At 52.9% G+C, this 18062-nt stretch overlaps 1 protein-coding gene across 1 annotated transcript; it reads left to right on the top strand.

The window, feature by feature from the left end:
* Window positions 1–472: 472 nt before the first annotated feature.
* DUSP4 (dual specificity phosphatase 4) lies at window positions 473–17093 on the top strand. The gene is made up of 4 exons (XM_061404388.1): window positions 473–914; window positions 10934–11079; window positions 12056–12275; window positions 12909–17093. The coding sequence occupies exons 1-4, from the start codon at window positions 482–484 to the stop codon at window positions 13292–13294; spliced, it is 1185 nt and encodes a 394-aa protein (XP_061260372.1). The 5' UTR covers window positions 473–481; the 3' UTR covers window positions 13295–17093.
* The last annotated feature ends 969 nt before the right edge of the window (window positions 17094–18062 follow it).

The raw sequence follows: 18062 nt of genomic DNA, 5'->3' as shown, positions 1-18062 counted from the left end.
GCGGAGCCTCGCGAGGTAGTAATGCATCTGCCCCCTCCCGGGGGAGAGCCGAGGAGCATTAATAAATCTATACGCCGAGGAGAGGAAACTCTGGCTGGGGCAGAGCGCGGAGCTCCGGCAGTTCGTGGGGGAACCGCGGCCGGAACGGCAGCGCAACGGGCGAAATACAATAGAGGCAACAACAGAAGGGAGCCCTCGTACCTCTCCCGTAAACACACTCCACTCCACTACCACCTCCCCCTTGGCATCGTGCTGCCCGGCGCCCAAGGCCGCCCGGACTGCTATGTAACCGAGAAGCTGCGGGAGAAAGGGGAACCCGGGAGAAGAGATTCGCCAGTGAGAGCCCCTAGGGGCCAAGTTTGCGTCCGCTTTTGCTCGCGCGCGCCCTTTCGTAGACCCCCGCTCACCCCTTCCTGGAGCCCAGCTCGCCCGGGAGTCCCTCGCCTCCTCGGGTGTCCAACAGACGCGGTTCCCGGCGACCATGGTGACGGTGGACGAGCTGCGGGAGATGGACTGCAGCGTGCTCAAAAGGCTGATGAACCGGGATGAGAACGGCGGCGGCGCGGGCGGTAGCGGCAGCCACGGCGCCCTGGGGCTGCTGAGCGGCGGCAAGTGCCTGCTGCTGGACTGCAGACCGTTCCTGGCGCACAGCGCGGGCTACATCCGAGGCTCGGTCAACGTGCGCTGCAACACTATTGTGCGGCGGCGGGCCAAGGGCTCCGTGAGCCTGGAGCAGATCCTGCCCGCCGAGGAGGAGGTGCGCGCCCGCCTGCGCTCCGGCCTCTACTCCGCCGTCATCGTCTACGACGAGCGCAGCCCGCGCGCCGAGAGCCTCCGTGAGGACAGCACCGTGTCGTTGGTGGTGCAGGCGCTGCGTCGCAACGCCGAGCGCACCGACATCTGCCTGCTGAAAGGTAAACGCGGGCGCCGGGCGCGAGCTGGAGGGTCGGTGCGGCGGGGCTGGGCGGCCTGCGCGTTAGTGGGCAAAAGAGGTGCCTGGGGGTGACTCGTGGCTGCGGGATGCCCCCCGAACGCTTTTTTGTGCGTATTTGTGCGCGCGCTGGTGTGCAAGGCTTTTGTATATTTGTGTGCAAGTGCGAGCTCCTGAAGTCCTCAGAGATGGTGAGGGCTCAGTCACCTGCAATTTCCGGACCCTTCCCGGCGATTCTGCATTTGTTTACACCAACGGTCTGGCCTTGCGGGAGAAGCGACTCAGCAGCTTTTCCACCTTCGAGTCCTGGGAAGCGCTCTCAAGTGCCACTACGCGGGAGGTGGGGGACAGGTTAGGCCTGTTGGTTTGGCATGGCCGGGTCCCGCACCGAATCCGATTACGAGATTCCAAGACGTGGGGAAGAGAGGGAAGGAGGGTGAGCGCTGGGGTGCGATCGGTTCTGCGGCTCCTGCTGGAAACCAACCGTTCATAAATGCAAAAACGAGGGTCAGCTTGCGGGCTTGGTTGTGCCGCCCAACTCCGAGCTCCACCAGGAAGGGTGGCCAACCCCTCCCGCCTCGGGCTAGACCTAGGCTCCGGAGACGGAGGCTGGAGGTCCGAGTATTTGCCGGGGTCGCCAAGGGGGACGGGGCCTCTTAAATGAAGGCAGCTGAGAAGTAACGACCTTTTGTTCAGACTCAAGACTCTCAGATGGCGGCGCGTGCTTAAGTGCGAAACTCCAGGGAAGGGGAGATCTTACCAAATCTAAACTCCGAAAGGGCCGAGGGCTACCCAAGTACCTGGAAGGACCCGGGCGCCGGCCGCACCTGCCCGGCCAGGCCGGGAGCGGGCAAGTCGCTGGGGCCCTGCGGCGCTGCGCCCCTTCCACCCGCGCCGCATTCCGCGCATTCCTTAGCCCGCTGCGGGTCCTGGCCGCCCCAGGACCCGAGGGAGGCGTTTCGAACCCCCGCCATCAAAGGGCCGCCCCTTTCCCTGCCGGCGCCCCCGGCCCCCTCCCTCCTGCCCTTCCTCTCCGGTCCCGCTCACCGGAGAGGAAGGGAGATGGGGCGGGAGGCGCGGCGGCGGAAACCTCTCCCCACCGCCCCTTCCAAAAGGCACGACCACACCGCTCGGTGCCGGCGGGTCGGGCTGGCCCCTGTGAACAGCGGGGGGCTTTGTTCTCGGCAGTTGTTTCCTGGCCATTTGACCTGTCAGCTGCTGGGGAAATGCTGCTGTTGACCTTTGGTTGAACCACTAAGGCGATTTTGCTGATTTTTCTTTCTTTGCGAGGGCGGCCTTTGGCACCTCTGATTGGGCCCAGCGTTCCTCCCTTCTCCTCCCAGCGCTTTAAGGGAAAGTGCCAGGAAGGGCCTTGCACCGGAAGGACCAGGCGCTAAGCGAGGCGACCTGGGCGCAGGGGCCCTGGGGCCCCGGGCGCCGAGGTGTGCCGGGAGCCCAGGGGTCCCGGACTGGGTGGAGCGCGGGGATGGGGTGGGTCCCCGAGGTTGAGCACATAGCTCGTCCTCTGCGTGGTGCTGGCGCACGTAGGGACAGTGAGAGAAATTTCTCTGGGACGAAAGCCCCTTCGAGTGGCAAGGGCTGGCCGCTGTGTTCTCCGAGCTGTGCTCACCTCGATCGCTCCGGATTTGGACCCCGATCGCACGCCTGCCTGCTCGGCTTCCGAACCCGGGACCCTTCTCGAGGCAGAGCGGACGCACGTGGCGTCTGGGTTCGTTTTGTTTTCTTTTTTTCCTGGAAGAAATCCAGAGAGGACCGCCCTAGGGTTTCCGGGCGCGCACTTAGGCCTCGCTATTGGAGAGAGAAGGAGATTTTTAAGGTTCCCTCCTCGGGCTCACGGCACCTGCCTGGTTCCCCCGAATCCCGCCGGGAGAGCCCGGAGCCAGATCTGTACCGAGAGCCGCCCCGCGGGCCGGCCGCCGGGCGCGAGGCAAATGCTAGTCTGTAAGGTCGGCAGTCCCCTGGCGGTTGGCGAGGTGCCTGGCCGAAGGAAAAGGAGTGCTTAAGGGCTGTTTCCTCCCGAGGCCTGCACTGCCTCCTGTTGCCTGACCCGGCGCGCGCAGGGGCGGACCGCTCGCTGCCTCTCCCAGACCGCATCCTCTGAGCTGGGGAGGGTCATGGCCTGGGCGTGGGGTCCAACTTCTCTTCATAGGCCCTCCCGGGAGGGGCCAGGAGAGGTTCAGCTGGGTCTTCCTAAGCAAAGGGAGCCTGCCTTTGGACGCAACTGCCGCCTAAAATTCAGAGTGTGGGGAGGGAGGGTATCTCCTTCCAGCTTGTTCTGCAGTGGTGATAGAACATCTTTGAGGTTAACTGGTTCAAATTCTATTCAGCTCAGCCTGTTTTCATTTAGGTGCTAAACAGAGGCGGTCTTCACACAGTTCCTCTTTCTTTTCCTTGCCTTCCCCTGCAAAGGAATCCCCCAGTGAGGGCAGAAGGAAATGGGCTCCCTTGGCGCTGCGGGGAGGTGCGCCTGGGGGCGGACAGTGCAGAAGCCAGCGGAACAGCAGGAAACGTGGGTTCCTCGCAGAAGGCCCTGGGGGCAGGAAACTAAAGGGAAACGAGAGGAGACAAGTCCCTTAGATTTATCTTTAGTAAATACCTGAATTGGTTAGGTGTTGGGTAATTTGGATGATTCCACGCCCCCCCCCCCCGTTTGTTCCTTTATTTTGCAGCCAGTGGGGCCTTCTGTGCAACCATTCACGTGTGGTGGTGGGTGTGGAGTAAAAGGGGTCAGACATTAAGCCGTGGAAAACTGTTGATATCTGCCATCCTGGGGGGACAGTAAAAACAGCCGGATATTTTTAGAGGTTCTATTACCCTTCCTGGTCACAAGCTATGGACTTTTACCAATTAACTGTGTTTAAACAGCTGATTTTTCTATTTATGCCACTTTGAAGGGCAGTTGGTTATATATTACAGGTAGTTAATAACTAATACCATAGGCAAGAATTCATAGCTTTACTTAAGATTAAGGCAGTGCTAGCTGGCCTTTACAATTCCTAATAATACCCAAGGTTTGCTAAAAGCAGTAACCCATATCACTACATTTTCTGGTCCTTTGGCTAGTTAATCTTCCCACCGGGGTAAAACTCATTTTATTGAAAACCCTGTAAGGCATTTTGGGACAGTTTAGAGATTTCAGCTTTTCAGATTTAATTATAGTACACATCTCTTTTGAAATCCCTTTCTCTTTCTTTCATAGATCCTTGGTTTAGGGTTTTAGACCCCCTCCCCCCAGTAGAGAAAGACAAAAAGAGCATTTTTCTTACCTTAATAGACGTCATTCTTTACTTCCCACATCCCCCCAGTAAGAGATCAGTCTGTTACACAGAAGATTTCAGGTATAAAAACATTATCTTACTTTTTCTTCTATCTAAAGTTCTTCTCAGCCTGTGACCTTTGTCAGTTCTTACTCAAGTTCTGATTTAAAAGCCGTCCTGGAGCTGTTTTGAGAAATTGGGAAGATCAATATACTCCAGCTTCTCCTTCCAGGTCGGAAGTCTCATACCCGATGGTCCCCAAGCCTGATCATAGCGACCTGACGTGATAGCTTCCGTGTGAACAGCGACTAAGGCCCATCCTGAGAGCTATGGGCAGAGGTCAGGTGGCTGTGTTCCATCTTTTCTCTTTCTGTGTCCATCTGCCCTGCCCATCCTCATTTCCAGGTCAGTGGCACCAAACGGCAGAATCCTGGGGGATGCTAAGGGCAGCTCTTTCACCCAAAGGCAAAAGGACTGGCTTTTCTCCTTGCAAACAGGACACGATATACCCATGACAGCGGAGAACTGTTAGAATTACAAACATAAAAATAAAGGTAGGCCTTAAGGGAAATTCCTAACCCAGAGTGTGAGACTTTAAAGAATTATAAAGAATTAGGCAAAGTCACTACTCTTTGCATCATCTGCACTGGATGGTTCCAGTAGGTGTTGACTGAGAGTGACAGCCTGATTGTCAGGAAGTCCATCTCAGCTCCCTTACAGGAAAGGTGGGCTTCACCGAGAACTCAGAGAGGAGAAAGGGTGACCTTTTTAAAGAGCCAAGGAATTCCTTACAAAAAATCAGAACATCCGAAACCAGATAGCTGGTTTCCTTCCTGGAAGGCAGTTCCCGTTTAACAAAGAGGAAGTTGGGGAGGAAGAAATGAAGACTAGACAGAAGCCAGATTGCTGAAGGGAGCAGATGGCAGAGAAGTACCTGGAGGGGCTGCAAGCGAGATCCAGCCTAGAGTGTGACCTCGAGTGTCCAGCCAGCTGCCCGGGACACCAGAGGTAGCAGACCCAGGACCCAGAGATGAGGAGCCCATACATGTAAACTGGAAGTCTTGGAAATTCTCAAAGCCAAAGGACCTTCAGATGTCCCCAGACTTTGCCTGCTGGGCAGTGTTTGATATTGATAAGATGTCCCAGGACAGCAAGGCCATGAGCCCTGTTTGTGAACAGGTTGATATGAGAGTGTAGAGAGAGTAACAGGGAAAAAGTGGCAGCCACATTAAGATCCGCGACCATCGTCACCACCAAGAGGCTGTCCTTCCCATCACAGACCCCATTAAGAGTCCTATTATGGCGAGATGACGGGCATCACAGCAGCCTGCCCTTTCAAAGGACTTCTCACACATCTCCCCCGCCCCACCTACATGAGCAGGGGGCCAGCCAGTTTCACGGTTTCTGTCAACTTTGAAAACTGCCTCCCTGTCTGTGTGAGAAGACGAAAAGAACACAGAGTTGAACTGTAGGCGTAGTTATTCCTCAAGGAAGTTGGGTAGAAAATTATAGTCCTTTCTGCCCCGCCCCCCCAGACGCTCCAGTTTTAAAATTAAGATGAGAAAATGAGAGCTTTAAGGCTAGAAGGTATATTATTAAATAAGAACATGGGAAAAACAGGTCAAAATTAGTCAGCCTATCGGTTACCGAATTACATGCGACAGGACGTAGGAAAAAAAAAAAGGGAATTCACTGGCGAATGTGTTGTGAGATTGTGTTCAGAAGGTGGAAATACACAGGTCTGATGGAAATATATACCTGCTGTCAGTTGGTAGTCGGCAAGTCAGTTCATGACCATTCAGGAGCACAGAATGTTGGAACTTCAAGATAGTGTCTGGAATCCTTGCATTCTGAGGGTGGAAAACGGGGCTTAGGAGGGGATGTGTCTCTTCCAGCTCCCACAACAGAGCTGGGGCTCCTCTGCACCCGTCTGCCTACCCCCTCCCATCCCGCATAGCTCCAAGGCCACAGGATAGACGTTCTCCCATCCCACCCCACTGTGTCTACAGTGGCAATAAGCTTTCCCTCTCATGAGTTCTGGATAAAGCTTGGAGATCTAAATCTAGCTCTTGGGACTTCCCTGGTGGTCCAGTGGCTAAGACTGTGCACTCCCAGTACAGGCAGCACAGGTTCTATCCCTGGTCGGGGAACTAAGATCCCGAATGCTGCAGGATGTGGTCAAAGATAAAAAAATACAAGTCAATCTCGCTCTTGCTGAAAGGGTCGTGGCTATGGTACCTGCACAGATGTGAGCTGGGGAGGCAGGCACTGAGGAGAGAGGCTGGGAACAGTCTTCTTCTCCGCCACCCACCATAAGAAACTTGAGTTTCGTTTCCATCAGGACCTAGTATAGGGCTACTCTATATACTTCTAGAGGAGCTGACCTTTTTTTAAAAGTGAAATGATCCATGTGTTTATTACGTAATTTGAGCTCTTGAAATACACTTTCCCCCAAGAGATGTAAGACATGAGTGGTGTCCTGCAACAGCTCACGGCCAGGCCAGGTGTCTGTCGCCCTGTACTGGGCTCGTGCCCCACTGCAGCACATGCCGTGTACAGTCTGGGAGAAGAAGAGCCAGCAAGTGCCTTTAAGTGCCAGGGGAGTCCCTGTGATGGGGACCATCACTGTGAAACCAGAGTGCCATGAAATCACACCCTCTATAAATGCAGTGCGTTCAAGTTGTTTTTATTCTGTTTCATTAAATTAAAAAAAAAAAAATGCTGGTCACGACTCCTCCATAACTACCTGGAGTTCGAAAAGCATCGGAGAGAAGCAGAGTCCAGTGAAATGTCAGCAGTGCCCTGTTGACATTCTTTCTATTTCCGCATCAAAATTCTTTCCTAGAGTGATGAACCACTGGGCGGGTGGTCGCTGAGAGAAGGGCCACTGGAGAAGCAGTGGTGGGGAAGCATCAGGATGGGTCCTGATGACCAGGGTCCAAGTGACTTTGAGGCCCCTTCTGGAGAAGGCAGTACTCCACTCCAGTACTCTTGCCTGGAAAATCCCATGGACGGAAGAGCCCGGTAGGCTGCAGTCTGTGGATTCGCTGAGTCGGACACGACTGAGCAACTTCACTTTCACTTTTCACTTTCATGCATTGGAGAAGGAAATGGCAACCCACTCCAGTGTTCTTGCCTGGAGAATCCCAGGGACAGAGGAGCCTGGTGGGCTGCCGTCTGTGGGGTTGCACAGAGTTGGACACGACTGAAGCGACTTAGCAGCAGCAGCAGCAGCAGCAGCTGTGGGCTGAATGCCCTTACATGGGGGCCGCCATGAAATTCAGTTTTCTCTTCTGTTAAATTGGGGCTCAGCACGCCGCCTTCCAGGGCTGCTGGTTGGATACCGGGGTGGGAAGAGCCTGACACATAATGAACATTTCCTTTTAAGAGGGTCTGTCATTTTTATTAACCTGGATCAGAGTGTGATCTTTTGGGGTGTGGACTGAATGGCCCCTGACCTGCACTCCTGTATCTGCACTGCATCACTCGGGAGCTCCTGACCCCACAAGGGTGTGTTCTACTCATCTGAGGTCCTGGCCTGACTGCAGCTCCTGGGCCCCAGAAGGAGGTCCTTTGCTGATGCTCCTCGTAACAACCAGCCACAGATCCCACCACAGCTAATGATGGCTCCGGAGGGAAATCCTTTCCGTTGCTCCCATGTCAGGGACTCCACCCTCCCTTTGCTCCTGTCTCCAGAGCGAAAGAACTTTTCAGTAATCATTTTGCCGCTTCATTGTAATGGTGCCTTTTCCTGACCACTGTTATCTCTCTGTCCTGTTATGTGCAGCCTTGGGGAGATGACAGATAGCCCCCCCTTTCAAGCCTGGTCTGGTCTCTGGGCCTGCCTGCGCCCTCCCCCATCCCCCACACCTGCCACACCCCCAGGGTCAGCTGCAGGCTGGGGACCCCTCCAGGGTTCTGCTGCTCCCTGGGGATTGACTGATGGTCAGCCCTGGAGGTAGCAGATGTCCTTGACTGGGCAGGGGATGTGGGATGCAGGAAGTGCCTGGTACCTGTTCTTCTGCTGCCTAACTACCAGCTCTCCAGATGCCCACTGGAAAAAAGAAGGAAAGCCCAGGAGGAGAAAGCTGTCCTGAGTGTGAGAAATTGTGAGTGAAGCTGGAGTCCCCTTAGGTACTGAAGAAGGAAACGTTCATTGAGTGTCTCCCTGGGGCCAGGCACAGCGCACACTGGCTGTTCCAGTCAGTCCCCACTAGAGACTCCCGGCCTGGAAGTTTCATTACATTTTACAAATGAGGAGGAGGCTCAGAGAGGTTCAGTGATGTCTCCAGGCTGCACAGCCTATGATTCATTCACAGGGCTGGCATTTCAACTCAGAGCTGTGAATCTGACTGCAAAGGCAAGGCTCTTTCACTTCCGTCTGATGCCCTGGTCTGTGCCTTCTCAGCAACGGGAAGAACGTTCTTTCTACCACTGAGTCTCCTTGGCTCCTTCAGCCCTAAGAGCTACTGGTTCTCTATGACCTTGGAGCCTCGCCCTGACCCTCCTGTGACTGCTGGCCTGCCCGTCCAGGTGATGAGCTTTTGGGAGGGCACCCCCCAACGTCTTGTATCTCTTTGAGATGTATTTTAATGTTCAAATTATGTAATAAACACACAGATCCTTTCACTCAATTTTTCAGATCCTCTAGAAGTACAGAGTAGCAAGTGATGGTGTTTCATATAGACACTCAACATTGGTTTGTGGATGGACCCACTTCTCCTTTTACTTTGTCCAAAGGGCAGCATTTGCCGAAGTTTCCATCCCAGAGGCCCATCCCAGGGGGCTTCAGCTAAAGGCACTCGCCGGCTTTCATTGCTCATAGCCTGCGTTGGGGGCGGAAGCATTAGCAGGTTTATAGGCGAAAGGGAGGGCTGCTTCTGACAAGAAGTCCACTCAGGCCACTAGCACCTCTGAAGAGGGCAGGACTGGGCCCTCCAGCAGGTTTTCCCTCCAGGGAGGCTGGTCATTATGACTCAGCAGAGTGAGGGCCTGTGACCAGAGAAATGGCCATTTATAGCCTGGGGGAGGGAAACCAGGAGCCTCCCGCTCAGAGAGGAAAAAATGTCTGCCCTGTTTCTGGAAGCCTTATGATGTGGCAAACGATCATTTTCTTTCCTCTCCGAAGCGGTAGTGTCAAGGGTTGGGATTCAGGGCAAGGAATTGACTAACCATCACATGTTGGAAAACTGCTTTGAATGGTCGGGATAGAGAGCAATGGCACCCCCCCGTCACTTAGTCATAAAGGTGTAGTGGGCCAGCTGCCTGCGTGACCATCTGTTGAGTGGTTGTTCCACAACCTGCAGACCCTGCTGAGTTCATTTATAATCTATTTTTGGTCCAATAGAAACTGCAAAATAAAAATACAAGCAGGGGGACTTCCCTGTTGGTCCAGGGGTTGGGACATCACCGTCCAATGCAGGGGGCGCAGGTGTGATCCCCCTGATTGGGGAGCTGAGATCCCACCTGCCTCAGGGCCAAGAAACCAAAACACAAAACGGAAGCAGTGCACGAATGCTCAGTCGTGTTCGACTCTTTGTGATGCTGTGGACTGTAGCCGCCAGGCTCCTCCATCCATGGGACTCTCCAGGCGAGAATACTGGAGTGGTTGCCATGCCCTCCTGCAGGGGATCTTCCTGACCCAGGGATTGAACCTGTGTGCATCTCCTGCACTGCAGACAGATTCTTTACCACTGTGCCACCTGGGAAGCCCCCCAAACACATCCAATCAAGACTCCAGAAATGGTCCACATCAAAACAAAAACCAACAACAAAAAATTTAAAAAACAACACAAAAAAACCCAAGCAGGGCCAAACTTTGACAATAATAGATGGTAAGTTTCCCGCAAAGCAAAGTCCCAGAGTGCACAAGAAAATCAGAGACACAGGCTGACTGTCTCTTCTTGGTGTGTTTCCCTGCCCGCCTCCTCCTGCGTCTCTGCCCACCCCTGCCCAGCCGCCTTTGCCTGAATGGCACTAAAGCTACTCCACAGAAGTTGGCCATTTGTCTCCTTTTACTTAAACGACCTTCCTTCCCCGGAAGATGATTCCACAGAGAACCATTCCAGGGCTTGGCAACTCTCAGGTCAGGAAATCCTCCCGTGCCCCAAACCTGGATGAGGCAAGAGGGATTTGTTTAGATTTAAGCCCGTTTCCTCTCGTTTTGGCCCCTTGTTGATGGAACAGCTGTTCATGAGGCTGTGTGATTGGCATCTGTTCTGTTGCTGAGGTCCAGAAGGCCTGGTGCCAGGATAATAGTTTTTTTATTCTCTCCCACACTAGAGAACCTCTCTAAAAGAAGAGCTGGAGTTGGGGGATGACAGACATCTTTGTGGGTCCCAGGACTCAATTGTGGCCTCATGGAAACCCCTAGTGGCTCTTCCCTCTTTCTTTGTCATCACTGTAAAGAAAGCGTTCCTTCTTCATCTCCCCCTGCACATCCTCCTTTGTGTATCTGCATTCTAAACCGAAGTCTTGTCCCTAAAGCTTTTCTTCCAGCTTTTAGGATGCCTTCTTCCCCAAGGCAGTCTTCCCATCTCTGGAAGAAGGGCTCCTTAACCATTATCTCTGGGCCCACAGCGCCACCCAGTGGCCAATATAGGTGCAACTAGCCCTAGCTTCCCGACAGCTCTCCTCTATGAAGGGTAGTGTTCAAGTTCTCCCCTGGTTTGGTTTCCTGGTTGTTCAGTGACCCCATTAACCCGAGCATCTTTCTCCTTTACAGGTGGCTATGAGAGGTTCTCCTCTGAGTACCCAGAATTCTGTTCCAAGACCAAGGCTCTGGCAGCCATCCCACCTGCTGTGCCCCCAAGCACGGCGGAGTCCTTGGACCTGAGCTGCAGCTCCTGTGGGACCCCACTGCATGACCAGGTACGGGCTGAGATCAGACTTCTGCTTAGAGAGGCTCAGGACTCAAGCCCTCAATGCTGGGTGAATTGATGAACCCTGAGTGTTGGGATGTGACCTTAGGTGAAATCCATTATTCCTTTGAAATTCTTCCCCTTCCTTCTCTCATTACCCTTACATAAAAAAAAGAATGTAAAGACATAAGTCCCTGACTTCTCTCCCAGAGTTATGTGCAGACAAGCAAGGAGCCCAGAAGTGTGTGGGCTGCTCTGTAGGAAGCTGAGACCCCAGCCCTGGCTCACAACAGTCAGAGCTGTCCGCCCCCCATACAAGCTAATGGTAAATGCTAAGTGAACATCAGTGGACAACCAGCCCTTCTAAGAAAACCAGCTCATGCCACTGCTATTCTTAACAAGCACACCCCTTCCAGCCCTCTCCTTTACACAGAGATGGACTAAATTGATGGGGTCCCGCAACTCGGCTCCGCAAATCCCACATCACTTGTGTTGATCCGCCTCAGAATCATGTCATTAGCAAAGCCAACATAACCTCCTTTTGCCAGGATCCCTCCTCTTGTCTTTGAGGTTGCTGTGGCGTCTGTTTTTGATCTGCAGCAAGTAGCTTAGTGGTAGCAGGTGTAAGCTCCTCACATCACAAACGATGGAACAAGGCCAGCGTTGTGTCTTCCGCTTCATTGGTCATGGGGGGTGGTGGGGAGGTGGGCTGCTTGAACCAGAGAGGGGGGCCCAGCATCAAGGCAGAGCACAGCATCAAGGCCAGAGAGGTACCACTGAGCGCATCACTCCCTCCTGGAGCCCCAGCAGGACACAGGGAGACCTGGAGGGGCTGTGTCCACAGGCCATCTTCCCAGGGCCTGTGACAGCACCCCCCACCCGCCCCAGACTGGCTCCCCTTTCCCCGTCCCACCACCCTAGCCCTCTCCCTTGCTGTCTTACACTTAAGATGTTTGGGGGGGCCCCTTTGTTTTCCCCTTCTGCAGGGGGGTCCGGTGGAGATCCTGCCCTTCCTCTACCTCGGCAGTGCCTATCACGCGGCCCGCAGGGACATGCTGGATGCCCTGGGCATCACGGCCTTGCTGAACGTCTCCTCCGACTGCCCGAACCACTTCGAAGGACACTATCAGTACAAGTGTATCCCGGTGGAGGACAATCACAAGGCCGACATCAGCTCCTGGTTCATGGAGGCCATCGAGTACATCGGTAGGCTGGCCCTGGCCGGGGCGCCGGGTTCAGGAATGGGGCGCTGGGTGCAAGGCTGGCAGAGACAGGAATCGAGGGAAGAGGGAACCACTTGGAGCGGGAGTGTTGAAGGAGGGACTTAGAAAGGGCCCTGCCAGAGGGTGCCTGTTTTCCCTCTTTCTCAGTAGGAAGGCTGACCCTTGGGGTGTTGAGTTGCCCAGGGGTAGGAAGATGGACTTACACAAACCGTAGGCATTGGTAGCTGATAGAGCCAAGAGCTTTTGCCTTGGATGTCCCACCTGCCAAGCAGATGAGACTTAGGGGTGGGGAGGAAAACACAGAGAGAACTGGGTCATTGTTCTCCTGCAAATGAAAACCCCTCCGTGTGTGCTGGCACCGGGCTTTAGCATGTGTATTTCCTAAGCCTGGCACATTTGCTTGGTTAAGTCTCCAAAACAGCCTAGAACCGACGGCACTCCCTGGCCCCGTGGGTTTCCTCTCTCCCGGCGTCAGCCTCGGAGGGCTGTTCCTTCTGTGGTTCTGAGGGAGGGCTCCGACCGATGCTTATCAGATCCTCCCCCCAGCGCCCTTGTTCTGCCCGCGGGAAGGACGGGGACTTGGGGACACTAACGGGCGCGTGGCTCTCTGCCCCAGATGCGGTGAAGGACTGCCGCGGGCGCGTGCTGGTGCACTGCCAGGCTGGCATCTCCCGCTCGGCCACCATCTGCCTGGCCTACCTGATGATGAAGAAGCGCGTGCGGCTGGAGGAGGCCTTCGAGTTCGTCAAGCAGCGGCGGAGCATCATCTCGCCCAACTTCAGCTTCATGGGGCAGCTGCTGCAGTTTGAGTCGCAGGTGCTGGCCACGTCCTGCGCGGTGGAGGCTGCCAGCCCCTCAGGGCCCCTGCGCGAGCGGGGCAAGGCCACCCCCACGCCCACGTCGCAGTTCGTCTTCAGCTTCCCGGTCTCTGTGGGGGTGCACCCGGCCCCCAGCAGCCTGCCCTACCTGCACAGCCCCATCACCACCTCCCCCAGCTGTTAGAATCCTTGGAACGCCCCCCCCCTCCCCAACCGACACCAGCCCACGTTGGGTGGGGCCCTGTGGCCGGGCAGCAGGTCCGGACTGACCCGTAGGGGGCCTGGCAACCAAGCTCCTTCCATCCATCTCTCTGGCCGACCGTGGGGCCAGCTAGAATGGCAATAAGGACCTCGAATACATATTTAAACGCAAACAACACACTCCAACTTAGAGCAATAACGGCTTCCTCGGCAGGCAGGGAAGACCTGGGGCTTGGTTTGTGTGTCAGTTTTAGTTTTCAGATAGGAATTTCTTACCTCATTTTTTTTTTTTTTTAAAGCAGTAAGGCTTGAAGTTAGGAAACCCACAGATCCCGGCAAATGTGCCCTCCCGGTTTTATTAGGGGGAGGGGGGTGGAGGGGAGGCAAAGGGCCGAAAACAAGTTGACCAGAAGTGCCTGCTTCTGTGTGCTTGGTCCTTTTGTATGTTGTAGTTACAGGAATTTTTTTTTTTTTTTTTTTTTGAAGAAATCTTTTAGGACATGGTTTTCCTTTTTAAGTCACCATCAACAGGTGAATACTTACGCTTAATAATAAATAAAAGTATTTATTGAGAATTTCCTCAGAGTATGTAAGTACACAAAGTCTAGGGACCGTGTCTTTAGAATATGTTCATGTTGGTGTGGACCGGCGAGCACAGCAGCGTGCAGACGTCAATGCAGTGAGGTGGTGTGTTCGAGATGGCATGACGATCAGCTTGCATTTGCTTTCGCTGGGAAGGGGGCAGGGTGGGAGGAGGAGAAAGGGGAGGGAGGGCGTTTTTAGCGTTGACCCTTGGTATCTGGTAGGTTGGTTCCAGCACCCCCTCCTTCCATCTCGGATACCAGAATCTGTGGGTGTGTACATCCACAGATAGCGCATCCTTGAATATGGACTGGAGACTGTCTTTGAAGTTGGTTCTTGGGCACGTGGACCACGGAAGCGATTTGAAACCGCAACCATGCAACCGTTTCGGATGATCAGTAACTCAGTTTGGCGGTGGAAGCGTTTTTCTCCTAGACCTGCCCGAGGACTTATATATCATCTGTGATAAATGCCATATCGTGTAAGGTGCTCCTAAAATTAAAATTGGGTGCAGTTCAGATTTTCCTGCAGCGAATCATTTGCCAAGGTCCTTGGGGAGCCCAGCTAATAAGAGAGAGACCCGAAAGGGAAGTGGAAGCACCAGGTTTTTTTTTTTCCTCTTTTGCCTAAATCAGAGATTTTAATTTTAGGGGGTTTGCTTGGAATGAAGTATGCCAACAAATTCTTGTGATCTTAAAAGATTCCTGGTGTAGGTGGATATCTGTAAAGTGAATAGGTGAATAAAAAGGGCGTGGACACCCCACTGGAGGTCTTGTGGAAGATTAGGACAGCAAGACAGCGTGAGTGAGGAGTCAGGCAGACTCTTTGCAGGGAAGCTGGTTTCTGGATGGGCATTAGAGTGCCAGAGTAGAATCCTTTCTTGAGATAATGCCGTTTTCAGGGGGCCTTTCCAAATAGAGGAGTGGCTTTTGGAACAAGGAGCAGGTGGGTTGGGCTTGGGGGGAGGGAGGAGGGAACTAACCACGGGTTATTTAACTTATAGTATTGTGGAACAGTGTTGTTACCCATGCCAGGTTAGCAGTAATTCCAAACTTGTCTAGAAATGAGAGCATGCTTTAGGTTTTGCTTTTTGGGGTTGTTTTTGCCCTCTGAGAATCGAAGTGCTGCTCACCCATTAATAACTTCAAGCCTCGATGTCAGCATAGTGTCGGAATGCTCCTTCTTGTCCCCACGTCCCAGACAGGACCAGGTTCCTCACGTTTCCTTCCATGAACATGAACCTGGCATCATTTGTCTTACCTTTGTCAAGCCCTGTCTTGGGTGTGGCCAGAGTTCCCACTTCCTGTTTTTAGAAAAGCCCAAGGCCCCCTCCTTTCCTGGGAGCTGCTTGGCTGAACCCCTCCTGAAGACGTGGAGGGGTCGGGTTCATGACACTGGACCTACTGAGAGAGCTCAGCTGGACGTTCCCTTGTCTTCCTTGATTCCTGGAAGTTGCTTCATGTTGTGTGATGAAGTGAGGTCGAATGGGCTCCACTGCTGGAAAAGCGTGGGTTCCCACAGACAGACAGGTCCGCAGGAGGGACTGCTTGAAGGGGGAGGGAAAGTAGCTTAGAACAGATTGACTTTTTACAGAATGAGTGTACATTTGCCAAAATCTGCGTATCGTGCTTTCCCAGACCGGATTCCTGCTGCCCAGACGGTCGGAGCCCAGGACCCGCCCTGACTGGGTCTCTTCCCTGCTTTCCAATTCAAGTCTCGTGTCGCAGTGTCAAACCACTATTTATAAAGCCATTTTCTTTGTACTTGATAACAGTGTGAGTCCCCAAACCCTTAGAAATCAAATAGGAAATGGGCTTGATTGGAATCGGGGATTTGGGGTCACTGTCTACTTTTACCATCAGAAGCCTCTTTGATGACTTGCAAGAAAGAGCTCTAATGAAGACGGAACCATGAGGTCCCTCCAAATAGCCACTGGGTTTCAACAGGTGTCTCTCCCATGAAGTGATTTCTGGTGACATGCAATTTCTGTCGCAGTCAGAAAGCTTTGCCACTTTGATCCATGGTGACCTGTGCTATTGACTCACTGGATCATGTATAGAGACTGGAGAATGCTGCTGTTCCCTCCAGTGTCTTTGTGACCCCAGGGTGTGGGTGGAGCCCCCCCCCCCAGCAGTATTATACTGAAGCCACTTGTGAGCTGGTGGCAGGGAGCTCCCACCCTTAGTCTTGGCCTCTGAGGCCATTTTCCTCAGATGTCCATTCTAGCCTGATTCTAGAGAGTTGATTCTGATTCTATATGAGAAAAAATCCAAAATCCTTGGGAAGATGGGCAGAGGGAGGTGGGATGGGTGATTTCAATGTGAGGGGAGGGGGCCGTGAGATCCGAGTTTGGCCGCCAGCCTTTGTTGGTAAAGTAGGGGTTTGCCTTGGCTGCCCGTTAGCCCAGACGAGGTACACCAGGAATTCTGGAGGAGGGACCTGGGCATCAGTAGGTTTCAAAGCTCCCCAAGTGCTGTCCTTGTATAACTGAGTTTGGGAAACTTAACCTTCTGGATGGCAAGGTGCTGTTGGAGGCCGGGGCTTGATAACACAGAGCTGGCTTGTGTGGCAGAAACCACAGCAGACAGTTGTCCCTGGCCCTGCGTGGCCCCAGCTCTGCTGAGGGACAATATGGGTTCTGTCAGGAGCTCACGGGGCCTAAGACCTGGATGAGGTCCCTCTTCACGCCCCTTGAAAGCTGATCTGTGGTTGTTAAGGAACTGAAGAACGTCTCTGGCTGTCAGTGCTCTTCTTTGCAAGTTTGTTTGTTTATCAAGAAGTATGGAGAGGGACTTCACTAGCAGTCCAGCCCCGTGCTTCTAATGCAGGGAGTGTGGGTTCGATCCCTGGTCAGGGAACTAAGATCCCACATGTCGCATGGTGCAGTCAGAAAAAAAGGATGGAGAGTGCCACCTCTTGGAAGAGGACCCTGCTCTCCCTTAGAGCTTATGAGTCATGCCAGAAAGAGGCTTCTTCAAGACAGCAATGCAATACTTGTAATTTCTGTAAATAGCCCCATCTTTCAGAGTGATGTCATTTCTACATTTGATATGCTTGTGTTTCTGTGGGATGTATATAGTTTAGGGGAATTTTTTTGTTGTTGTTTTGTTTTTTTTTTTTTTAGAAAAGTCAACATGTCTGTTTTTATTTATTGCTTGAAACAAAGATCATTTGAAGAAAAATAAATACATTTTCGACCACCTCTGGCTTGGTTTATCCTTTCCCGAAAAACTGCCAATATGATGACTTGGAAGGTCTGAATCATTTATGGTAGTCTTGTGGAGACGGGCCACTCAAATCTGTGAGCTCCCTGAACACCACGGAAGGTGACAGGTGAAGGCAGAGAGGAAATCTCTGAGAACTGGATTTTTTAGACAGAAAGAAGTGAAGGGTAAGACACAGATGTCCTCATCTGAGAGTCTGCTTTCTTTTTAAAAAAATTATTTATTTTAATTGGAGGATAATTGTTTTATAATATTGTGCCGGTTTCTGCCCTCAGTTCAGTTCAGTCACTCAGTCGTGTCGGACTCTTTGCGACCCCATGAATCACAGCACGCCAGGCCTCCCTGTCCATCACCAACTCCTGGAGTTCACTCAGACTCATGTCCATCGAGTTGGTGATGCCATCCAGCCATCTCATCCTCTGTCATCCCCTTCTCCTCCTGCCCCTAATCCCTCCCAGCATCAGAGTCTTTTCCAATGAGTCAACTCTTTGCATAAGGTGGCCAGAGTTCTGGAGTTTCAGCTTTAGCATTATTCCTTCCAAAGAAATTCCAGGGCTGATCTTCAGAATGGACTGGTTGGATCTCCTTGCAGTCCAAGGGACTCTCAAGAGTCTTCTCCAACACCACAGTTCAAAAGCATCAATTCTTTGGTGCTCAGCTTTCTTCACAGTCCAACTCTCACCTCCGTACATGACCACAGGAAAAACCATAGCCTTGACTAGATGGACCTTTGCTGGCAAAGTAATGTCTCTGCTTTTGAACATGCTATCTAGGTTGGTCATAACTTTCCTTCCAAGGAGTAGGCGTCTTTTAATTTCATGGCTACAGTCACCATCTGCAATGATGTTGGAGCCCAGAAAAATAAAGTCTGACACTGTTTCCCCTGTTTCCCCATTTATTTCCCATGAAGTGATAGGACCAGATGCCATGGTCTTCGTTTTCTGA

This window comes from Bos javanicus, chromosome 27 (genome assembly GCF_032452875.1).
Source record: "Bos javanicus breed banteng chromosome 27, ARS-OSU_banteng_1.0, whole genome shotgun sequence".
In the NCBI taxonomy this organism is placed as follows: domain Eukaryota; kingdom Metazoa; phylum Chordata; class Mammalia; order Artiodactyla; family Bovidae; genus Bos; species Bos javanicus.
Note: the sequence above shows the minus strand (reverse complement) of the source record. Positions and strands in the feature narration are given on the sequence as shown.